Here is a 25,055-nt window from a genome sequence, read left to right as displayed (position 1 = left end):
CACACACACATGAACCCAGAAAATAACTCGTAAGTCTCACAGGTGCATGCATAAATCTCATATGTGGTCCAGACTCTGTTCCCCAGGGTGATGGTACCTACCACTGATCACTTGCCCAAAGAGCTCCTCCGGAGTGTCTCCAAAGAAAGGGACGCAACCCACCAGGAACTCGTACAGGATTATGCCCATGGCCCACCAGTCCACTGGCTTCCCATAGCCCTGACGCAGGATCACCTCAGGTGCAATGTACTCCGGGGTCCCGCACACCTAGGTATAGAGAAGCCAGGCTGGCTCAGCATTCTGGAACAGCTCATTGGCATGAGAGCTGGGGGGGGGGGGCTGTTCCCACCTTTGGGGTGAAAAAGTCTCTGAATGAAGACTAAAGACTCAGCTAACTTTGGTTAATGAGCAAGGTCAATCAGGGTACCAGAGCTGGAACTGCTGTGGGTGAGTTTATGTGCTTCCTGATTACTCAAATCACCTAATTCTAGCCTGGAACCACCACTGATCCCTCAACACCTCCTTCTGGAATCTCGGGTCCCCACACAACTGGCTTCTACCCTCCAGCATCCCAGAAAACAGACCCTACAGTCACATGGGTACTACGGGACTTGTGAACAGTCAGAACCCAAAGTGTCAAGGCAGGGGACGTTCAGAGGCTCCTCTCAGGACGCTGGGCCACCGCCCAGTGGGAGGCTGCAGCTGTGGGCCAAGAACAAGCTCCAGGAGAGCCTCGCTCCCATCCGAGGCCAGGAGGCTCAGACTGAACTCACACCGGTCTCTGAGAGTGTCGACGGTGAGATGGCCTATTCTCTCCCAACTCTGAAGAGGAAGATGATTTTTGGATTTTACATCTATATAATTCTATGGTCTACCCTATTTTCTAACTGTGCTACCTACCTCAATGTCTCCCTGGAACCAAAAGATGAAAAAGATGGGAGCTCCCAGGGTTAACATATACCTGACTGGGCAAGCATATGGCCCCCCTTCCTCATTCTGAGGCCTGGGATTCAACTTCCAAAGTCTCAACCCTCCTTCCTTACCTGCTTGTCCAGGAACTCCCGGGCATCCTTTTCAATGTGGCCCTCGTACAAGTTTGTTGTCAGACTCATGAGGCCAATTTTAGAAAGACCGAAGTCAGTGAGCTTGATGTGCCCCATGGAAGTAATCAGGAGGCTGGGAAGCCAGAGAAACAGAAGGGTGGTGTTATTGCCTAGTTTTCTATGAGTGCTGACTTTAGTATATGCCACATTTCCCCACTCAGGCTTCTATGAGGCTACTCTGGGACATCAGAAGGGAAATAGGGACCTGTGAAGAATGAAGAGCTCTGGCTTTATGAGTACTGCATTCTGCACAAGCCACCTGCTTTCCGCCATTCCCCCAACCCATTACTGTGTATTGCCCTCAACTGTATTCTATCCTGGAGACAGGTATCAGCCAGCTGCAGAACACTTCCACAGACTGATCAACCTCAGGCTAAGGCTGTAGCCAGTCCCGGGCCCCTCTCCTCACCTGGGCTCCCAGTACCTGACTCAGGGGCACATACCCTTGTCCCATGTCCACGTTGGTCTTAGAAGGAGTGTTGGTTGGGAGAAACTAGAAGTAAGATCTCACAAAGAATTGCCTCTTTCTTCTTTCTTTACATACTCTGCCTAAGCCATTTCCTTTTGTGTGAAGGCTGCTCGCTGCCACCCCTTTATTCTATGATTCCCAAATCAATATCTCTGGCCCTGACTTGCAGAGGTCCAGGTATCCTAACTTCCCAGACGTCTTACAGGCACCACAAACTCAGCCTGTCCAAAACGAAACCACACTTCCTAATTGGTCCTCCTCTGTGAAAAGCAATTAATTTGTTACCTACTGAGCTCTGTTGTAAGTGCTTTGTTGATTATTTATAAAAATATTTTGGCTCCTGAAAGGTCATATAAAGTAAATAACACAACAAAAATAGGTATTATTATCCCCATTTTAAAAAGAAGGAACATGAGGCTCAGAGAAGTTTAATTCAGACTCAAGGTCACAGTTACGAGTGGTCATTTGAACTCAGGTCTGTCTAATGTCAAAGCCACTTTCTCCTGCAGAGGCTTATCACCATGTGCCAGTCCCAAGCTAAAAATCTGGAAGATATCCCAGACTCTGCTCTCACTTCTCTCTGCATCTCCCCCGATCCCAGGCAACCTACTGCTTCTTCTCTAACCCCAACATTATTCCCTCCCTTCTCCATCCTGACTGTTGTCGCACAGCCATTGTGGTTGTGACCTCGTCTACTGCAGTGGTCTCACCAACTCTTTCCACTGGCACTGCTCTTCCTCAACTAAAACCCAAATCTGAGCGTGTCATTCTCTCATACCTTTGGTTCACAGACCTTTCAAAGACCTCTAGGACCCTTTAAAATAAAATCCAAACGTAACAAAAAGGTCCTTGATGATCCAATTGCTGCCTCTCTAGCCTTATCTTATGACTCTGACCAACCAATCTCAGCTTTAAGTCACACTGTACCGTTTGTAGTTCCTGAACAGGTGACACCTGTGTGCCTTCGCAAATCCTGCTCCCCGGCTTTAGGAAGCTCCTCCCTCCTTTTTCCAACTGACTAATGCCTTTCGAGAAACAGCCTGTACAGATATTTCTGTCTCCCACACTAGACCAGGGACTATTTTATAGCCCGTAAATATCATCATGCTTGGCACAGAGTAGATGTCAGTAAATGTCAGAACACTTGTTCAGTCATCTATTATATATGCTATTCTTTTGTTCCTGCTTGGTTTCTTGAGTGGCGCTTGGTTTCTTATGTGTCACCAAGGCTTTACAACACCCTGGCAGACCTTGTTGGCAATGGTCTTTTCATTTGGGGTGCTCAGGGGGTGAGTGCTGGGCCTAGGTGGACACCCACATGAGCACTGTTTCCTAGCAGCCATTCTGGTACAGATTCAACCATGCTGTGTTTGCCTCCTTTATCTAGAGACCCAAGAGGGAGAATCTGGAACAAGGGACGTGGACAGTGGGCGTACTTGTCAGGCTTGAGGTCACGGTGCACGATGCCATAGTTGTGTAAGTATTCCAGGGCTAGCACGGTTTCCGCAAAGTACAGACGTGCCATGTCCACAGGCAGGGCCCCAATGTTCTTCAGCAGAGTGGCACAGTCTCCTCCTGCAACAAGGGCAGGCCACCATGAAGGAAGGATCCAGTTTTCTGCTCTAGGTAGTCTCAGGCTTACGGTCTCTAAGGCCCCAGAGGAGACAGCCTCATGGAAGACCCTGGCGCTAGGGACTGTGATGCTAGCCCCTTTGTTGCTGGCATGGGTGGGAGACAGAGTGTGGAGGGGAGCAGGAGGTAGGTGAATGGCTGTCTAGGCCACTGCTCAGGCCAGACAGGGGAGGAGCGCCAGGCCGTTATGCCTGTAAGTTGATTTGTAGGGAAAGGACCAAGTTATTTTAGGGTGCTATCCTGTATATTGTAAACACATCTGGCTGAGACATCAGCATTTTTCATTTATTTCCTTCCTGGTGGCTGTCCTTTATTTTTTGAGTAAAGTAACAGTGTAAACTCCCAACATGCACCCACGAATTAAAAGGGGAGTTTTGTTCAGCTTCAACTGCAAGACTTAGGCAAAATATCTTTGGAAGCTGTGGTCAGCATTGAGAAGGGGAGAAGAAAGGTCGCTGGCCAAGCTGCTGCCCCATGATGCTCTTGTGCATGATGTGGCCGTAGGGGGCATTCCCTTCATAAGCCATCAGCCAGGGCAATGACTTTCCTGTCTTCTGAGGGCCCAGAGGCAATCCTCCCAGCATCCAACCCTGGGCTTTTGTGGCTTTGCCACCTCTGGCTGGCTTTGGGGTGCAGGAGTCTATAGCCACTAGGCTGATACATCCTGTCCCAGAGTGCCTCAAACGGACAGCCTCAAGGCAGCTACTGCCAGAGAAGCCTCTTCCTGTGAGGGGCAGGGAGCTTTGTGCTCACAGTAGCCAAATGGTCTAAGATCCTAAGGCAGAAACCAATGTCAGACTGGGAAGCTGGGCCTTGAAATTTTACCCTTATACAAGCTATTGGTCCCAGCTCAGGGCTAAGTCTCAGCTTGTGCCTTGGCATCCATGACAGGCCACCTTTCTCCAAGTACCTTCAACATACTCCATCACCATGCAGAGGTGGCGCTTGGTCTCAAAGGAGCAGAACATGCTGACCACAAAGGGGTTCTCGGCAAAAGTCAATATGTCGCGCTCCACAAAGGCCTGCTGGATCTGGTTTCGCAGGATCAGGTTCTGCTTGTTGATCTTCTTCATGGCAAAGCGCTGCCGGGTGGACTTGTGCCGCACCAGGAACACGGCCCTGGGAAACGCAGCCCATTCAGTCCCTCGTGGACCCTCATGGACCCTCAGAGCCTGAGCTGTGCTCTCCACCTCCCAGAGCTGGGGTGGCCAAACTCCCTCTTCTAACACCTTGTAAGTGCGCAGAACAAAGGAGCAGAGCTGTGCTTATTAACAATAAGGACCTGGGCCCCCTGCCCATAGAGCTCTTCAAAGTCCTGAGAGACCAAGACCTAAGGACACAGCTCAACCCTTCTCCAGAGCTCAGTGAGAGGCATGCTACCGAGAGGAGAGTCGCCTGGGAGAGGAACAATGCGCAGATGTCAGAGGGAACCGAATTCTTGCCCCTCCAGGAGGCTCTGTGGAAAGAGAGGACCCATCCTGAGCTAGCTGATGCCCAGAGGATTAGGCATCATATACTTCCAGAGGGAAGAACCCAAAGGCTGACTTAGCTCCAGTCCCGGCCACAGCCTGACGCCTGACTTTACCCATAGGCGCCATTGCTGATGAGCTTAATGGTTTCGAAGTCCTCTTCACAGGGTGTCTTTTTAGATGCCCGCGATGCCCCACGGCCCTGGAAGATGAGGGAAAAGGCAAGAGGCAGGCATGCTTCTCAGGGCCCATGGGTTTAAGGAAGCTGTGGCCCCAGCTCAGCACTTAGCCCTGCTGTGGCCTCCCACCCAGTCCTCCCCAGGAGCTGAGTGACAGCTCAGGCAGCATCCCCCACCCCCTTCCTTCAGGTGTTCTATCAGGAGAACACATAACCCTTTGCTTCACAGGGCGCAGGCTCCAGGATCAGGGCAGGCACGCAGGGTCTTCACCTCGACTGAATCATCTGTTTCCGGAGTATCAGGACTGTCATAGCTGCTCAACTGGGCCATTTCTAGAAACAAAGCAAGGACATAGAGAAAAGTGTGTGTGGCACTGTCAGGCCACTCATACCATGACAGGTGCATGCAAGACAGGCATTCATACTTTCTGCATCAGTCTTGGATGCAGATCTGGCCTTGTGCCTCTTCTCAGTGTAGTCACAGCTTTTGAACTTGTTTGCCAATAATATGGCCACTCCTATTTCTGGAAGTCCAGTGCCATTACAAGGCCTGGACTTGGGTCAACTGCTGAAAAACAGGCCCTGAAGCAGGGCTCTCAGTCCCCATCCTGCTGGCCAAGACTCCGCTTTGCCGGATGGGGCTGGGAAGCAGGGACATGGAAGCCCACAGCTCATGCAGGGGCTCAGTGTGAATCCCAAAGAATGGAGATCATCTTCTGAAACCCTGAGTTAGGACCACCCCAAAGACACAGAAGGATCTATAGGATGGCAGCAGGAGAGGTGAGCATGCAGAGGAGGGTGAGCATTTTTGAAAATGTGACTCTGGTCCTTTTGTTGTTAACCTCTTTGACCTTTGGCTCTAAATCCGATCCAGCTGAGTCCAGGCAGTCAGGCTTGGCTATGTCAGGCAAGTGTGAACAATTCTGAAGGGGGACTTTTTCATGACAGAGAGCACAGGGCTCCTCCCACAGCCCTGAGGCCCCACTGCTGTGCCACATCCATGTCCAATCTAAGCCTCTCCTCCAAGCTCTTTCCCCGCTGTGAGAGCGTGTTGGCTGCAGGGCTTCTCCGCAGCCCCAGGCGGCATGCTCACCCTCGAGGGGATCCCGTGTGAGGCCCAGCTGGCTAATGATGTAGCGGGGAATGTCACATTTAATCCCTTGTCCCACTTTGGCGTGGCCCTCAGCTGCTTCTAACAGGTGGTAGAACTCTTCAGGGTCAAACTCCTGTACCAGGGGAGAAAGGTAGTCAGTGGTGAGAGCCACAGGGGGGGCTGTAGTGTTCCCGGTTTTACAGCACATACCCAGCACAGGATGAACAAGCCCTTCCCTTTGTGATGGGACACCCCTACCCCTGAAAACCTGGAGCATCGTGATTCAGGGATCATGAGTATGGGGATAAAGGTGTCTTATAGGGGCACTTCCAGATTGCACATCCTAAGCCCAAGCTGTCTCCCCAGCAGTAAGAACCAGGCTGTTGCTTTCAAAAAGCTCAGCCTCTTCACCTGGCCCAAAGCCTTCCACCAGCCAGATGGCACTGCCAGGTGTGTTCACACACCCAGTGCACACTCTCTATTATGACTCACAGCCCTGGTGGTGCATGCGTGCCTTCCACTCTGCACTGAGCACCTCCCGTGTGCTGGGAGCTAGAGAGCCCAGCGAATCAGGGCACAGCTGCCCTTGTCGGAATGGAGCACATAATAATGGGGGTCCCATTTATTAACGGCCTGGCAAGTGCCACACTCTGGGCTAAGCCCTAATAACATTTCTGTGACCTCAGTGAGGAAATGAGGCTCACAGAGATGCACTGACCTGCCCATGGCCGCAGAGGTGGGAAGGAACACAAAACCAGCGTTCAAACCCAGGCCTGACTCCAACCATGTTTAACCACGGACTTCAGCCTCCACTGCTTTCTTCACTTCTGGTTTCACTACTTTAGAGAACTAACTATTCCGTTATCTATCTGGATATAACGTGAGCCAGACCTGGAAGTCCTTTCAATTATATATTCTTCCTCAGTCCCTGAAGTAGGAACGTCTCCCTCGTAAATCCCCTTCTCTCTTCTATCACTGTCCTAGTTCAGGCCACTCCTGTCTCTCACATGAACTGCTTTAAGTGACTCTGCAGTGATTTCCCTGGCTCATCCTACCCTCACTTCTAATTCACCATCCATGTTGCAGTCCCAGTAATCTTTCCTAGGAGTGAATCTGATGGAATATTACTCAGAAATAAATAGGAACCAGTTACTGACACATATAACCACATTTATGACTCTCAAAAACATTATGCTGAGTGAAAGAAGTCAGAATATACCATATGATTTTTTATATGAAACTGTACAAAAGGTAAACTTATCCACAGTGAAAGAAAGCAGATAGGCAGATGCCTGGGAGTGGGAGGAAAAGGGGAGTGAATGCAAAGGGGCACAAGGGAACTTTCTGGGGTGAAAGAGATGCTCTCCCTCAAGTGTGGCAGTGACTATATACTTTAAAAACACATTGAACTGTACATTCAAAAGGGATATATTATATTGTATATAAATTACACCTTTATAAACGTGGTTTAAAAAAGTAAATCTGGCCCTGACTAGTGTGGCTCAGTGGATTGGGCATTGTCCTGCAAACTGAAAAGTTGTCAGTTCAAGTCCTGGTCAGGGCACATGCTTGGGTTGTGGACCAGGTCCCAGGTTGGGGGTGTGCGAGAGGCAACCAACTGATGTTTCTCTCCTTCTCTCTCCCTTCTCCTCTCTCTAAAGATAAATAAATAAATATCTTAAAGAAAAAAAAGTAGATCTGTCACTTTCTTACCTAAACTTTCTAATGGCTTCAAGTGGCCTTAAAGATAAATGCAAACTCCTGAGCCGAGAACCCAGAACTCTCCATGACCTTGGCATGGACTGCCTCCCAGGTTAATCCCTCACCAGTTCTTCCAGCACACCCTGGGCTGTGCTCCATGCCCCTTACCTGACAAACTCAACTACCTTCAGGTTGCTGAATAAGCTTCACGCCCCCCCACCCCCACCCCAGGGAACTCTCACTGAATGCTTGTCCCCAGGAGGACCAGCACACCTCTTTACCATGTTGCCAGTGCACCTTGTGCTGCCCTCAGTTGCAACACTTCTTGCAGTATCATAATTACTGTTTACATGTCTCCAGGCCTTACACCTAAGGCACTAAAAGACAAATGCTAACTCCACTACAGAGGAAGCATCTTAGGATCAGGAAGACTGTATTTATGTCTGTATCTCCAGTGTCTAGCATGAAGGCAGTCAGTACTAAGTGTTGCTGAATGATTAAATGAAGGACTCAACTTGTGCAGAAAAAACTGGCCTGTGCTCCTCACCCCAAAGGCCCCCAGTGGCCCGGGCCTGCTCAGTGTGGGGTGGGCAGACCTGTATCTCTCCCTGCCACACCCCTCAGGACCATCCAGGTTTCCTCACAAGAACTCGTTGGGTCCCCCAATGCTTGCGTATCATATTTAAATAAGGACTTCAGCAGCAGAAATGGCAGTGGGTGCCACCAGCAGAATACTTCCTCTACAGCCCGACTGCCACCCCTCCAGTCCCCCGCTACCCTTTCCCAAAGTCCACTCACCAGGCATTCCAGGAGGCGAGCTGGGCGGGCAATGATGATCATCAGCTTTTTCACCAGCTGCATCACAAACGCCACTTCTGAACTCTCTGAGCGCTCATGAGCCTATAAAGACAAAGGCTGGTTAAGCAATTGGCCCAGTGTGGCTGAGCTAAGCGGGACAGGGCTGGCAAAGCTATACTACGGGAGAAACAATTTGGTAGTATGGAGAGCTCTGCAAAGCCAAGAACTCTGAGAAGGCCATGGAGCTGTGAGAGGGAGCAGGCTGCGCACTGGGAAGCATGGGCGCTTCAGAACCCTACATGACACCAAGGAATTTCACACAGACACATCGCTTTACCTGCTCCTCCATCAACAAGTTTCACTTACCCTCCAGACGCCAGCTTAAGGGACAACTCTCAATGAAGCCTTCCCTGATGTTCACTTTCCACCCCAGACAGACTGTCAGGAATAGAAAGACCTCCAAACAGGAGAGTCATGTGACCAGAGGGGTGTTTTAGAAAGACCACTCTGGCTGGAATGTGGATGACACACTAGAGAGGGCAATCCTGAAAGCAGGACAACCCATTAACAGGCTATTGCAATAATGGTGCTGTAGGCAGGAGGGCCAGGAACTGTCCCCCACTGGCCGGGACAGCACGGGGAGGTTCTTGCACTGAGAGCACCAAGAGCTAGAGAGGTGAAGACATAAGGCCCAAGTGTGCCAAAGCTAGCGGGATGACTGGCTAGAGAAAGAAAGCCCTCCCCTGCCTATCCTCATAAGAACTGTGGGCTTGCGCAAGAAGGGGATGGTCCCTGAGGCAGGAGTCCACCATTCTCCCAGGTCGGCACCTACTGAATAAACCTCTTTCCTTTTGCACCAGAACCCGTCTTACGAGTTTGGTTTTCACCACCACAGGCAGCTGCACTCTCTCTGTTCTGCTTCAATAATGCAGGTGAAAAAGGCATAAATCCAGGCAGTAAGAACGGAGAGAAATGAACAGACCGGAGCCATTCCCTCTACCACTTCAGAGGCAGAGGACTGAGTGGACCTGAGGGGGATGAGCAGGAACAAAAGGTAACTGCAACTACAATTTTAGGGGAATTTCAGTGAACCCATAAACAAAATAGGAAATATAAGAAGATAAGCAGTTCAGGAGAGAATAGGTAGAGAACATATCACATTTAGTTTTAGAGAAAAAGCAGGCAGGCGCAAAAAGAAGCTGTTTTGGACTTGCAGAATTTGCAGTACCTATACCAGGTACTTTCTCAGGTATTTGCTCAGCTTGGAATCCCGTCTCTTTCCTACGGAAACTGCTCTGCCTTCTAGGACCCACATTTGTATTGTGAGGTATCACCTTCCCTCCTGCTTCCAATAGCTGTCCAGTGGGGATTACTTTCCTAGGAATTTAGAAATGGATGGAAAGACAACTGTTACTATTAGTGTGGCAGGACTATACAATTTACTTTGGGTGAAACGGCATGGCCATATCTACAGAGAGAAATAGAAGCACAGAGACTAACAGAGATGAGAGATGGGGGATGAATGCTTTCTGGGCTTTCAGAGGTTCTGGTTTCTAGTTCTTGTCTCTTCATAAGGCCTGGCTGCACTTCTGTCTCCAACTCTCCAAGACCCACCTCTTTTATAGTTTCTCTTTCCTGCTTAACTACTCTGAGTTGGCTTTTTATTACTTACAACTGAAGAATACTAACTGATCTGGAAAGTCAAAGTAGAAGAGTCCAGTAAGCAGCTGGGAACACAGATATGGAGCTCGGGAGGGAGGAAAGCAGTCACAGGTGGGAGCTCTCAGCAGGGAGTGGCGGGATGTGTAAGAGGAGAACGAACAGATGCTCAGGGTGCTGCTCTGTGGAACATCAGCATTTAAGAGATGGGCAGAGAAGGAACTTGTGAAGTGGCAGCAAGAATGCAAGATTGGAGAGAACAGTGTCATGACAACCAGTGGGGAGAAGATTAAGGAGAGGTATTGGTTATGTAAAGTTCTGTAGAGAGGCGAAGAAAGATGAGGACTAAGAGAGGTTATAGGATATGGCAATTGGCCAGTTGGTTCCTTGGTGACTTTTGCCTAAAACAGTTTTAATGGAATGGTGGAAATGGAATGTAGAAGACTGAGCAGCGGATAGGTTGTAAGGAAAGAAAAATAGCAAATGAGGACCATTTGGGAAAAAAACCAAAAGGCTATGAAATGAAAAGAGGTTGGGCACTTGATGAAATCTTGTTTATTCTTTTAAGACTTATCCCAAATACAACTCTTTGAAGCCTCATCTAAGTCCCCTATCCCCCAGTCCCCTCTCCCACACACAAGAACAACAAGAAATAACTGCTCTTTTCTATGTTCTCCCAGCTGATTGCTCAAACCACATGGTACTATCATGTTATCTATAATTATTTGTGTCTCTACAGCTACACTGTAGGGCTTGTGAAGAGAGGTTGTGTCTTCTTTCTTTTCTTCCCTCACATGCTAAGCCTGGCATAGTGCCTCTTACATAGCAGACATTTGTTTATGTTCATAAGTGTTTGAAAATGTATGATTTTAAGCTCTGGGATAAGTCAAACCTGGGTTTGGGGTTTGGCTCTGTTACGTAAGAAATGCGTTATCTTGAGCTGATATAGACACTTAAAGCTTCCATTTCCTCATCTGTAGAGTTAAGGAATAGTATCTTCCTTACAGTATTGCTGTGGAGATTAAGTTGGGTAAATTAAATAAGATAAAGCAGTAGCTAGCATGTATTAAGTGTTCTATAAATGAGAGTAATTTTTAAATTTAAACCTAAATCTTATGCCATTTCAATGTAAAAACCCTTCAGTGACTCCCCATTGCCTTCATGTTAAACTCTAAGCTCCTCCCAAGACCCTTCAACTTTTACTGCCTCCCCACCCAAGTCTAACTCCTCAAATTCAGCTGCAACTTTCCCCTGCAGGTACCCTTCACTCTAGTCATGCCAAAATACTTTACCTGCTGTTCCTGGAATGTACCCAGTTCCTTTACACCTATGAGGGGGTGTTTATTCTGTTTTCTAGATCTAGTAAACTCCTACTTACTCATCAAGACTCAACTTTTCCTGAACCCTCCATGTAGCGTCACTACATCCTCCTCTGTGCTCAGAACTGACCTTTAATTAGTGCTCATCAATCACACTTACTATAATAAACACAAGTGAGATAACTCCATACGGCATTCAGTGTAGTGGCTGGTGCACAGTACATTCAACAAATGACAGCTGTTATTTTTATATAAGTACGTGCTGATAGGTCTGTAACCCCAGTCACCTGCACAGAACTTCTCCTGCATTCCCAGGGTCCAGCAAATTAGGGAGCAGATGATGCACGGGCCCCATTTTCAGTGCTCTTCCTAGTGCACCATAAAACCAACCCCCAGAGGCCATGAGTCTGGGAAAATGCCTAAAGGTTTTGGGCAACGCTCTGACTGGAGCATTTCAGATCAACCACAGAAGTACAAGCAACCTTGGCAATCACTATGCTGATACTTTTCCTGATGTTGCAAACCCCTGATTCCTATCCACTGCTGGAGAACTGTTAGACAATTATTTCTGAACAGAAACAAATAGCTGCCAATAATTTTCATGAAACTTCAGCTTTCTAAGGTCATATTTATACAATGTTTAAATTTAAGTATTCTTCTGAAATCAGAAAAAATATTTTTGTAGAAGGAAGTACTTTCTCATCTATTAAATCAAAACCCTTCTCACTATCACTCTTGCTCAGTTGGCTAGTACACCTTTTAGGGGACAGAGAACAATCTACTACCTATTATACATGAGAAATCTTCCAATATTTGATGGCAATAATCATGGTCATCTTCGGTATCCTTTCTCTCAATTCGACTATTTTCTACATTTAAAAAAATCCCCTGCTCCTAATTTCTAGACTAATACACTGAAGTCCAGTTTGATCATTATTACTGGGTCCTCGGCTCAGTTGGTCCTACACCGGAGCAAGGTCATGGGTCTGGGGGTAATAGGGAACTGCACTGGAAAATTCTCTAGTGACATGAAGAGCCCTGAGGACACAGGCACATCTCCTCTTGCCGAAACTGTACTCATGGTGCAATATGGGGCAACTGTGATCTGAGTGGGAGGGCACCTGCCCACCGTATTGGAGAGGCTGACAGGAAAGTGAGCACCTGAGCATGGAGTGGTGGTTGAGAACTCAGTGTCTGCTCTGGTCTTGATTACCTCTGGATTACTTTACCTTTAGCCTCCCAGAGACATTTCACACTGGGGAGGATCAGGTCTCTCAACACTTAAGTCCCCGCTCGAGAACTTGTACCATGGAAGTAGAAAGTCAGCACACAGATAAACCCATCGCGCAAGCCCTGGGACTGCTTTCTCTTGGCTGAGGAGAAGGCTCAGCTTACACCAATATTTCTCCTAGAAGAGAGCTTGCCCACAGCCACTGGGGCCACTTTAGGGCTTTGAGTCACACATCTCCTAGTGAAATATTTATGAATACTAGGAAGTTGGTGCCTCAGGCAGAGTAATTGGAATGACAAGAAGAAAGGACACACAGAACTGAGTTCTTCTGATACCAAACAGGCCTCCTCAGTAACAGAGGGGACTGAGGAGGAACCTAGGTCCATCAGCACCACACTTGTGGGTGGGCCCTGCACACTAGCTAGGAGGTGATAAGCAGGCTGAGAAGACTGGAAACACCATTAATGCCTTAATCTTAGCTTGGGACTACTAATCCACTGCCACATGGATGATTCACCAGAGCTCCAGCACAAGGACACTCACGTCTTGCAGAAGTTTCTCTAAATTCTCTTGAAGTTCATAGAAGTACTGTGATGTAATGAGGCCACTCTGAGATTTATCCAGGCAGTCTCGGGCCATCTCAATCACTTGATGATGAATAAAGCTCAAGGCTCCATCTGCCAAGGGCAGCACGCTGTCTGGAGCATTGGAGGAAATGAACTCTGCTAGGCGCTCTTCCATTTGTGCAGTGGCCTGGGGATAAAAATAGGAAAAGTGACACTTCCCTTTTAGGTCTAGCTCAGCTGGAGCTAAGCCTGAAGGAGCCGGTAATAGTCTAAGGATGGGCTCTGTAGTCCTGATTTCCGGACGTTGCATTTGGTGCACCTGCGGCCTGGAGACATGAGAGGAGCACCTTCAAGTGAGGTCAAAACATCGTAATCAAGATGCTCTCTCACCTGGCCCTGTCTCCCCCTGCCCAGCCTTGGTGGGCATTCTCTTTTGCTCTAAGGACACTGAAGAGTTTGCTGTTCTCCATTACTATGCTGTTCCATGCCTCTGCCTATGCTGTTCCCCATGTGTAGATTTTTCACCCTGCCCAGCAAACTCCTATTACTCCTTCTAATCTCATTCCAGCATCATCTCTCCTCTGGGAAGTTTTTGATTCCCTCAGGCAAACCAAGGTTTTCTTTCCTCTGTGCTTCTACTGGACCTCTCAACTGTATAAACTTGGTGAATGGCCACTGACAGCGTCTAAACCTGCTTCTGAGCTGGGAACTTCTTCAAGTCAGAAAAAGTGTGATTATCACTTGACCTTAGGACCCAACTGAGCCAAGCAGATGTTCAGAGAAAGTTTATTGAATATGTGAACCTGCCTGCTCCCAGATCTGGATTCCCAGCAGAGCAGATGGGGAGACTGGCTCAGAAGCCTCTTAGGGACCTAACTGCATAGTCATGTCAAAATGACAAATAGATATCAGTTAACAAGTTCCTAGCTGCCTATCTAGGACTTGGCCTTTTTTCCCTTGCCATCAGATGGCGATTTCGGATTTCCAGTATGTGTTTAGGGGTGTGTGTGTAAAAACACATATACATATGCATACACATGTATCGCACAGATATATACATAGCATGTGTGTGGAGTGGCGGGGAGGGGGGAGAAGGGGGAAGGAGAGAGGGAGGGAAGGAGAGGAGTAGGGGAGGGGAGAGGAAATGGGAAAGGACTTTAACACATTTTCTCTAACAAAACAGTTCGTCTTACGTGAGTGGCTTGGAACACACATATGAAACACAGACACACGATGCCAGAATGACAATACAACACCACATATATGAGGAGGACGGAACACGCAAGATGCATTTCCAAACACTGCACACTCCCAAACTTCTTTATAGAGGAACAAGCATAACAAAATGACTTCCCAGCTGTACATTTTGCCCCTCCTCCTCACTCTTATTCTCCAAGGCTAGACAGCACAGCCCATGGGGCCTGGGGCCACAGAGAAACAACAGCTAACACTTACTGAGTGCTCACTACATCTTGGGCACAGTTAGGAAAGCTTAATGTTCATTAATCTTCACAAACTTCTCTGAGACAGATACTCTTATTATCCCAAATTACACAGTGAGGCAAATAAAGCTCAGAGGAGTTGAATACTCCGTCCAGGGTCATATAGCCAGTAAACGGTAAAAGTAGATGTGAATCCAGTCAGTCTGGTTCCAGAGTCTGTGCTCTTCCCTATTGCTGTGCTTCACTCTGTACGTCAAGAGGCAAAGCAAAGGGTCTCACACCTCTGCCCTGGGTCACTCACATGTGTCTAGGAGGCTGTACCTGAGTCTAGAAAAAGGACACTCTGGAGGAGCAGGGAACCACACGTGGCAGATGTTGGATACAGATGAACAGGCAGACCAGGGAGGTCTAAGCAGAGGACAGAGGAGGCTGAGGTCCCCCGCTCCCTGCCGCCATGGACAGGGAGCCCACGTCAGGGCCCGGGCTCTGTCAGACAGAGCTGGCTGTGCTCTGCAGAACCAGGGCCCATCATCAGAAGGCCAGGTCAGAGTGCTAGGCATGTGGTGTTCAAAAAGAAATGCAAATGGGAAGCAAGGTCCTAGTTCCACATACAAGGAGATTTGTGGCTAAACTGCAGAGTTATGAGATCATTTCTCAACTATCTCAGGACAGTATCCTACTTTCCTCCCTCAGCATTTTCCTGCTTGAAAACACAAGTCCAAATGTGAGTAAGCAACCCTGAGACCTGTCTCCCACATTACTGCTCCCTCTGGCCAGTGCCCCTCCGGCCCAGCACTGTCTGCTCTCTCGTGCCCCACAGTGAGGTGCTGTTGATGGAATCTGCACCAACAAAGGTGTTCTTAGAGGGCAAACCCTGTTCTGCGGGAACTGACTCGTAGATCCTGATGTGCACGGTGAGAAACAAGGTCTCCAGTTCCTTCTTTCCCCGCTAATACATGGTGGGATTCCTTTTTGACATTTCCCTCTAGATTTCTCTCCCTCCAGGGAGGGGAGAAATAGAGGCCCTATGAGTACAATCCCTAAACTCACAGTCTTTCCTCTTCCCCAGCAATCTGGAAGCCCCTGTGCCCGTATACTCCTCCTCCTCTGGTGCCTTTCTGTTCTTCATCTTGATGACCTCTGGAGATAGCACTCTATCCCCTCATCCCAGTCTTCCCACTGGGGCAGCGTCCTCAGAGACATTACCAGTCACCTTTAAAATGAATCCTTACCTTCGGGAATCTTTCTTTGTATACATGATTCATCATTATTATTTCACTGTCAAAGGAAACTGGGGACCGTCCAGGACTAAATAAGAAAGAAAAAATGGTGTTACTTTAGTGCCATGGAATGTTCTAGAAAAAAGATGGCCATCCCCAGAACCCCTGCCCTTCCACTGTCCCCAGTACCCACACACTCCCACCTTAATGAGTTGCTGAGTTCTAGAGCCTTCCTTATTCCTGGAGCTAGCTGCTAGCACACCTTCTTCAGCTCAAAATGATGGCATCTGGAGCTAGTCTACCTTTCTATAAGAAGCCTGGCTTCTTTTTTCTGTCAGGGCCAGAAAAGGCCTGCAAAGGAGACCAATCCTGAGCCTACAGATGGCTTTCCTAGGGTGACCTCTGCCTGAACAGGACTCTCTGGGCCTTCTTCAGTTTGGCCAGTGGAGTCAGGTATACCCAGCATGTTTCAGAAATCAAATAAAATCAAACCACCAACAACACATCCAGAGGAAGATAGTGTATATCTGTATATTTTTCCAAATAAGCTGCAGCCCATGAGGCTAACTCAGGCTCTGACCTGAGGGATAAATGAGGCTGATCCAGGCCTGGGTCATCTAAATCTTCCCCTTTTGCCCATGCGTGGTTACCTCCCCTTAAAGTATTTCAAAGTTAGCACCACACAACTGAATGGATAGTTTGATGCTCCTGACATGCGATCCGAGCTGAGCTAGGTTCAGAACTGCTCCTCTCTGCCTTTCTTCCCTGAAGTGGGCCATAGCCTGCCTGCTGCACTGGTGCACTTCACCAAGTATTTTATGATTGCTGGGGGTGGGTGGGGTGTGTGTGTGTGTGTGTGAGGGGGGATGTTGGAGGGTGAAGAGGGGATAAATGGTGATGAAAGGAAACTTGACTTGGGGTGGCGAACATAAAATATAATATACAGATGATGTATTATAGAATTGTACACCTGAAGCCTGCATAATTTTATTAACCAATGTCACCCCAATAAATTCAATAAAATATTTTTTTTAAGTCATGTTCATTTTAATTTACACCTTCTTTCTTTACCTGGAATTTTGGCACAGCTTTACCAGCTAACATAAAGGGGAGAGCCAATTAATCTAAGAGGAGTTCACAGATAAATCAGCTCTGAAGGTTTGGTTAGATAAGCCCAAGTGATTCAGGAGAATCAGAGGAGGTCAGATGGGAATTTAAGTCTCCCTATGAAATGGGCTTCTTCCTGGACTCAGCCACATGTGTCTTCAGCAGCAATTTTCTTAGCTGGCTTAGTTCATATACCATGGTCCTCTGAGGTCTGCATCCAGGTAACCATCAGAATAGATACTATGACTCTCTTTTTACTGATTAGACTCTGAAGCAAATTTCTACTGCTAACTACTTTCACAGGGAGAAAGAAGAGACCACGTGACACCACCATCAGGTATTTCTTGGGGTGGTGAGTTGAGCTCTACCCAAAGCCAAAAAATCTTGAGCTTCACTTCACTTTGAACTGTGCCAATGTGCTATGCCAGGGGTTCACAAACTATGGCCCAAAGATCAATTCTGGCCCACTACCTGTTTTTGTACATAAAACTTACATAATGTTTGAGGATGCTCTCACACTATAACAGCAGATTTAAATAGTTGCCATAGATACTGTATGGCCTGAAAAGCCTAAGTTGGTTAATATCTTGCCCTCTATGGAATAAGTTTGCTGACTCCTGTGCTGTGCGCACAAGCAGAGCTCCACAAGTCCTGGGGCTCACTGAGCAGAGAACACACCTTACCTGAGGCTGCGGGAACGAGGTCGCATGGCTGGGGACTGCCGTCCCTCCTCATCTGGTACACTCTCTGTGCTGAAATGCTTTGTCAAAAAGTGCAGCTCATCAGCTGTGGGCTGGAAGGGCAACTGGTGCAACTTTTCCTGCGAGGAGCATGATGACTAGAGGGGAAAAAATTTCTTTTAAATTAATTAATTAATTTTTAGAGAGAGGGGAAGGGAAGGAGAAAGAGAGGGAGAGAAACATCAATGTGTGGTTGCCTCTTATATGCCCCCAACTGGGGACCTGGCCCACGACCCAGGCATGCGCCCTGACTGGGAATCGAACCAGCAACCTTTTGGTTTACAGGCTGGCGCTCAATCCACTGAGCCAGCCAGAGCTAGAGGGGAAAACATTTGAAAAACAGCATTACAGACAAGTCTAAGGGCAGTTCAGGGACAAAGAAGAACTGAAAAAGGTCTGGGTCTTTCCAGTCAATGTAAACCCAAAGTCAACCAAAAGTAGGCATTCTTCCATTGATCCCTTTATCCTCCACTGCATGACCCTCAGTCCTCAGAAAGCCAAGACACTAGAGTCCTTCACGAGCCTTGGAGAGAGTGGGATCCAGACGGTCATGTGATGTGAGAGCACCATAACCACTTAGCAAGCTTCTTCAGGTAGCAAAAAGCAGATTCTTCTTCATGGAGCCTCTGCCCTCAGTGAAGCTTTTGACTAGTTGGAATGGCAAGTATTTAATCAATCTTGCTTTCTGGCTTAGGAAATTTGTATGCCCAGCCTACAAATGATATCCCCCTATGGTTTTCCCTTCTACAACCTTGGGAGAGCCCTCGGGATGGTTCAGCAATGTTTCCTTCTGGCCGTTATCCAGAGGACAACTGGCTTTGCTGAGGCTGGGAAGGTTACTCCCAGACTCTAGGGAACAAAATCTAGGCAAGGAAATCCAGCAGGGAAGAAAACGACTTTTAGATCTAGATTCCTTTTAGATTTCTGAAAGATTCGTCTTGACCTGAAAACAATTAAGAATTTGAAACATTGCCCAGTGCCTGAGACTCTAGACAAGAGGCCACCGCCAGTCACAGCAGACTGTTGGGGAAGTGAGCTGTTTTACTCCAGGCGTTCTACAGATGCAGCCACTGCGGGGCAGCCAGAGACAGGGCAAGGCTGACACCACTGCCTCAGTTTATTTTCCAGCTGATAGAGGATTTGGGGTGGAAATAGCTAAATCCACTTAGAGTCAAAACTTCAGCACCACACTGAGAGAACTTTGTTGCCAATGTAAGCCTCAATACCAAGTGAGAAATTAAAATTTTTTCTTGGCTCACAGCGCACACTTCTCTCATGGAATGCTATAAGACATGAAATTGTGGACATCCAGTGAAAGGTCTCCAAAGGGCTCTGTTTCAGCCACATTTTAATAAATGATTTGGATACAAATTTCAAATAGTATCCTTACCCAACTGCAGCTAACATGAGGCAAAATTGGAAAATTACCCCACTAAAATAAGCTGGAATGATGGGTTGAGTCTATTAAAAGTTACTGAAAAGAATACATACATATTTAATATATATGCCTCTACCTTGGGTCTAAAAAATCACCTATTTGAGTAAAGGGTTATGGGGAAAGGGGTATTTAATAAGGAAATATCTGAAGCTTAACAGCTGCCAAAAGACCAGCGAGATCTTTGGATTAATTTAAGAGTAATATCAAGGTCAAGGGAGGAAATAATAGCCCTTTTACCTTCTTGGGGTTCATGAATACAGACACACTGAGCTGAGAAGACCTGAAGAATGGTGGAATATATGGTGAACGGGTCATCCATTCAGTGGCCTGATTTTACATGGCCTACAAAGCCTAAAATGTTTACTATTTGGCTCTTTACAAAAAATGTTTGCCAACCCTGTCATTCTGGCTTCAATGAAGAGTTGCTTAATGAGGAAGACTCATTTTAGGGTCAATTCTGCATGGTAGCAATTAGGACATCTGTTGTGTTTTTAGAGATTGGCTCAGCTTTCTTGCTGAGACACATCAAATAGCAATCATCCTTCCCTTCTTTTTTCAAAGGAAAAGGTGAAAAAGAAGGAGGGAATACCAAGGCTGTGGGACATCGAAGGGGTTATCTGCTCTTAGCTGCAGTCCTAGAAATAAGGTGGGGAGAATAGGGGGACCATACTTAGGAGCCCCAGTGCCTGACCTCATTAGCAAAGCAAAACTCCATCCTCAAGCCCTCCTCTGATTCCACTAGGAATAACTGATGGCCAGAGAGCATGCTGGCTCATTCCTCCCACAGGCATTTTTGTTTTTAAATGGATCTGGCTATGGTTGTCAAGGGCCACCAGCCCTCTGTCCCACTCAGCTTCATCCCTAAGCAACCTCTTTGTGTTTGGCTTCAGAGGAAAAGTTGTGAATCATTTTGCAATGCTATAGGGACAGATAGCAATAATTTGTAGGAAAGTATTTCCTAAGGATGGAGGAAGTACGGCCACAGATTTGGCTACTTACTGAGACAGTAGAGCTGGGAGTGTTGGTTCCATAGCCTGAAGAAGGTAAAGAGGCCAAAGACCAGCGCCGCCCATCAGTCCTATGTAAGAAAAGACTATTAGGCAGTTTCCACAGGACCCCACCCTGAGCCTTGGACCTGCCTGTCTTTCCATCTGTATTGTTTTGGGCAGTTGGTTCACTTTCTGTCTCAAGACAGCACTGTTTAGTCTAGTACATGCTTTCACATCTCTCTCCTACACGGGCCTATTGTGTGTTTCCCACTGCAAAGACAGACATCTGACTGTAAAGGACTTCATGACTTTGATTACCCTGATAACAGAAGAGAAATCTGTTATGCAACACTGTCGTTTTGGAAGAAAAATCTTTAAACTTCCAACCTAATCACTTTTGGAGAACCAATGACAGAGGACACCAGCTGAAGGCGTCATCACAAGGAGAGAACTGCCACTGAAAAGCATTTATTTCCTCTTTAGAAGGCTCCGTGTGCAGGGCTCTTTGGTCTTCCCAGGCCACTGGGTTGACAACCAGAAAGAAACGGGCCACCATTTGGGTCTCAGTATGAATCAATCAATGGCTAATAGTTAAAGGCTACCTAGGATCCAGTGGGACCCACAAAGCCAGTGTTTGAGAATGTTTGCCAAAGAGTGACAGTAACTTATGAAACAGGAGTGAGGTGGCATAGCCTTGGTTGTACATGAGACTTTGGGGACAGGCTTCCTGCTGCTCTTGGGAGGACGCACCCTTAAGGTCTCATCACAGAGAACCACAGTTATGTGCCTTGCTGTAAAAAAAGAAAGATCAAGCAGATATCTGGTTTGAAGCTTTTATCACATGGGGAAGTACTTCTTTCCTGGACTCTGGATGTGCTGTAACACAACTGTTCTTTCTTGTGGAGCTTGAGGATATAGTCTGCTCTGGTTGAAGTTTAAGAAAAACTTCTTTGCTGCTACCCCCAGAACCCTAGAACATTAGCCATGGAGGACCTTTAGAAGTTAGGTTCAATAACTCAGTCTTCAGAGAAAATGCTGAGACCCAGGGATTTGGGTGATTTGTTTCTGGCTTCACAGTTAAGGGGTGTGGAGGCAGAAAGGGAGAGGAAGGAGAAAAAAGAGGAATCCATCTTTTTAGAGCTTCTTCTTTTCAAATACTCCCCCTGACCCCAATACCTAGCAGCTTTTCCTACTATGTTCTGTAAGGGGACAGTCCAGTGTTCCATGCCACATGCACACTACTCAAATTTCACGCCACTCAGGCAGCCAGCTCTGCTGGAACCTAGTCTCTGAGGTAAAGAAATATCCAGGAGATTGTTCAAACATGATGTTCTTTCCGACCTCTTTGTTAAGTCCTGAGTTCTGGGAGCTCTACACAAGAAAGCAAGTCAATTCCAGGAAAACAGAGCTCGGCAAAGATGGGAGTAGTCTAACTCATGGAGGGATTTCCCAAATCTTTGTCAAATACACTTTTTCACAGGTGATTTTTCCTCCTTTAGTTAGAAATGGAAACCAATTGCATAGCAACTTTTTTTTTTTTTTTTTTTAAGTAAACTGAAGGAGCAGGGACCACCAGAGTCAGAAAGAAATGCCTTCATTCCCTCTGCCCGGTGGTCTCCCTTGGCAACTGAGGAGAGCTGTGGGAATGAGGGTGACTTGTCCCTAGGCTCATAAGCTTTAAACTATTTAGCAATTCCTGCCTCCAAGCATATGAGCTCTGAGCCTTGATTCCAGCAGGTAAAAGAGGTTCTCTTAGGGCCTCTCAGCTAGTTATGAAAGGCCAAATGCTTCTACCCACAGTCAGAGAAGACTCATCACAATCAGTTCTCACCACGCACAAAACCATTGTGTCTGGCCATGCATAGCAGTTTCCCAGCCCCTCACCCACCCCATCACGTCCGCTATTACCTGTCTGCTCTGTGGCCATGGCTGTAGTGAAAAGACACACATAGTGAGAATCAAAGGGAACTGGAAAGAGTGATTTGTTTGGTTCCCGACATTTGGTTGAGTTTAGCAAAGGCAAACTTTCTGTTTAGAAACTTGTGGAGTTTGAAGTAAAATTGCAGGACTGACAGTTCTGTCCTTAGAATGCCATTAAGTCTGTGTTTTGTGTGATGCTTTAAGGCTCAAGCCTAACCTCAGTAACCAAGGAAACACAATTCTTAAGTACTTTGTTTGGCAAGGTTGAAACCTTCCTTCTCACCCAACTGATACTTAGCTGCTTTTCCTACTACGTCCTATAAAGAGATAGCCCAAGGTTCCAGGATCCATGCATATGTCTCCAACTTAAAGCCACCTAGCACAGACCTGTTTGGATCTCAATGGTGAAAAGCCCCCTGGATGATCCTACTCCTAAAGCCCAGGGAATGAAGCAGATACAAGGGCACCAACAACGCATACTATTCCAACTGCCTGGAATGATCTACACACCTGTGTTATCATTCTCAACATGGCAGGCTCCTTCTTAACCTTCAGATCTTAGCTTAAAAGTCAGTTAGTTCTCCAGAAAGGCCTTATATTGTCGACCAAATATAGATTCTCCAGCCCCACTCCCTTCCTATACTTTCATGTAGCATAATGTTCCTTCCCTTCATGGTACTTGATGTAGTTTTTAACTATGTATTTTACTTGTTTGCTTGGTATATTTTTTTAAAAAGATTTTATTTATTTACTTTTAGAGAGGGAGGATGGAGGGAGAAAGAGAGAGAGAGAAACATCAATGTGCAAGAGATACATAGACTGGTTGCCCCTGGTGCACCCCCACCCGGGGACCTGGCCCACAATGCAGGCATGTGCCTTGACTGGGAATTGAATCAGTAACTTTTCAGTTCGCAGGCCAGCACTCAATCCACTGAGCCACGCCAGCCAGGGCTGCTTGTTCATTATTCTTCCCCACCACTCATTCAATCAATAAGCACTGACTGAGTGCTCATTATATACCAGGAGACAGTTTTCAACATATTAAGGTATCTCTATGAAAGGTACTTTGATTCTGGTTGAGAGGAAATAGAAAACAAGAAAATATCAGGTATTGGAAAGTACTAGCTTGAAAACTAAAATGGATAATTTGGTGAAGACTGATGAGGGGTTTCCTTGGTATTGCATGGTTAGGGAAGGCTTCTGAAGAGTTGACATTTAAGATAAGAAATGACAGATAAGAATGACTTAAGGAGGTAAAAACCTGAGGGAACAGCATTCCGTACAAAGGGAACAACAACTCCACAGATTCTACTAAATCTACTAAGTTTCAAGAAAGCAGGGGTTATATCTATATAACTAAGTACCCAGCATAGTGTCTGGGAATCCTGGATGCTAAGTAAATATTTATTGAATGAATGGGAAACGAATCAAAGCCATTTATAGAGATCAGTCACAGGCCTCGCTATCCCAGCTCAGACCTAATCTGAGGCTACAGTTCACAAATAGTCAAGGCAGAAAGTTGGGGATAAGTAAGACTTTCCGGCTAGGCTGGAAAAACAAATGCTCCAATACAGCATATTCCTATACTGTTCCTACCTGGATCCTCAGTTAACTAATAGAAAGTTATACAGAGTAGGAGAGATGAGTCCTTGAGACAATCTCAGATAATATTTGTTCAGAATAAGGTAACTGGGTCAGAAGGGGCATCCAAATCAGTCATCAGACTTCTCCCAACCTGTCCATGTCTTTTCAGCTACACAGAACCCTAAAGAGAAAAGGGGTGAATTGCTTCTGTGTTGTCATTTGAATAGTGAGTTAGTGCTATTTCAAGGAATCTACTCTTTTTCTGTTATCTCTTTTTAAAAAGTAGTCTAAGTATAGAATTTTCAGTCAAGCTGTATACATCATTCTCCATTCATTAAATCTGTTTAGCACACATGGTTATTTTTTCTAAATCTGGAGCCATGATTTTTTGGAAGTCTTAATGCCAGACACTGACTCTAACCAAGAATATTTTAAAATAAAAAATAAAACCAAAGAACATGAACTTTGCCAAGAAATAATTTTAGAAAACGTTCCAAAAAGTAAATCATTTGTATAAGGAGTCTTGGTATGTGGTTCAGATGGACTCATTTCAGACAGCTTGGTATTTCTCCAGAAGCCAGGTGATATCCTGCCAATGGGCTGAGCTGTCAGAATTGCTATCATGTGCCAGAGATAAATTTTTATCACCTCCAGAGACTTGAAATGTGAGGAGGAATATAAGGATGGTTCTGTAATGCACCAAATCTTTCTAACTGCATGGGAGCATAAGTCAAGACCTGGTAGTCTCTTTATCCCCAAGAAGAGGAGGCGTATAAGGCCCATTCTAGCTCTTTGGGACTGGCTGAGTTAAGAGGAGTAAAAATATATGTTCGGGTCCTCCTGGGAAGAGAGATCATTTTCCCCTCATTGATCATGCCAGGAATAATGTTTTGGCATCCACCCCTCAGGAAACCAGGGATCTGTGCTTAGAATTATAAAAGCAAATCCACACCTAATATCTATTTGCCCACCCAAACATTCAAATGCAATACCTACAGCATACAGAAAGCAAAACGTGAACAGAGGTGAGGAAGGCAGGAAAGAATTTTGGTAGTTGGTAGCCCAAGGTAACACACTTGGGAGGGCAGTGCCTCAAAGGAAGAAGCAGATTTTCACTGACATTCACACAAGTGCCACACATGCTAGCCACAAAGGAGGTTTTCTATCAACTTACCTACGGGCGGGAACAAAGGAAAAGTGAGCAGGTGCATTTGGAGAGAAATTCCGGGGACTATCCAAAGGACTGTTACCTGGGGGAAGGAAAATGAACCCTTTGAGAAGTTTGTGACAACCTTTAGGGAAAAAATCTTCCCCTAGCATCAGCAATTGGCACATAGGGTTATTTTTTCAGGACCACCATTAGTTTAATGATTCTCTCTTTGTAGAATTTTGTCAGC

At 46.6% G+C, this 25,055-nt stretch overlaps 1 protein-coding gene across 6 annotated transcripts in view; it reads right to left on the bottom strand.

The window, feature by feature from the left end:
- Window positions 1-25,055, bottom strand: part of MAST2 (microtubule associated serine/threonine kinase 2) — a 156,111-nt gene that overhangs the window by 6,450 nt on the left and 124,606 nt on the right. For 4 of the 6 annotated variants that reach the window (XM_090269368.1, XM_090269371.1, XM_090269373.1 and 1 more), the window contains 14 exons: window positions 24,833-24,908; window positions 22,063-22,083; window positions 20,165-20,243; window positions 17,671-17,825; window positions 15,893-15,968; window positions 13,196-13,405; window positions 8,444-8,545; window positions 5,945-6,077; window positions 5,123-5,184; window positions 4,790-4,875; window positions 4,115-4,323; window positions 3,009-3,147; window positions 1,044-1,176; window positions 102-267 (listed from right to left, as the gene is read on the bottom strand). In XM_090269368.1, coding sequence (XP_090125494.1) covers window positions 102-267; window positions 1,044-1,176; window positions 3,009-3,147; window positions 4,115-4,323; window positions 4,790-4,875; window positions 5,123-5,184; window positions 5,945-6,077; window positions 8,444-8,545; window positions 13,196-13,405; window positions 15,893-15,968; window positions 17,671-17,825; window positions 20,165-20,243; window positions 22,063-22,083; window positions 24,833-24,908 — 1,647 coding nt within the window. The remainder of the gene's footprint in view (window positions 1-101; window positions 268-1,043; window positions 1,177-3,008; window positions 3,148-4,114; window positions 4,324-4,789; window positions 4,876-5,122; window positions 5,185-5,944; window positions 6,078-8,443; window positions 8,546-13,195; window positions 13,406-15,892; window positions 15,969-17,670; window positions 17,826-20,164; window positions 20,244-22,062; window positions 22,084-24,832; window positions 24,909-25,055) is intronic. The other 2 variants (XM_090269369.1, XM_090269372.1) reach the window with 1 other exon arrangement.

Source organism: Furipterus horrens, unplaced genomic scaffold (assembly GCF_987537825.1).
Source record: "Furipterus horrens unplaced genomic scaffold, mFurHor1.1.pri manual_scaffold_3, whole genome shotgun sequence".
NCBI lineage: Eukaryota > Metazoa > Chordata > Mammalia > Chiroptera > Furipteridae > Furipterus > Furipterus horrens.
Note: the sequence above shows the minus strand (reverse complement) of the source record. Positions and strands in the feature narration are given on the sequence as shown.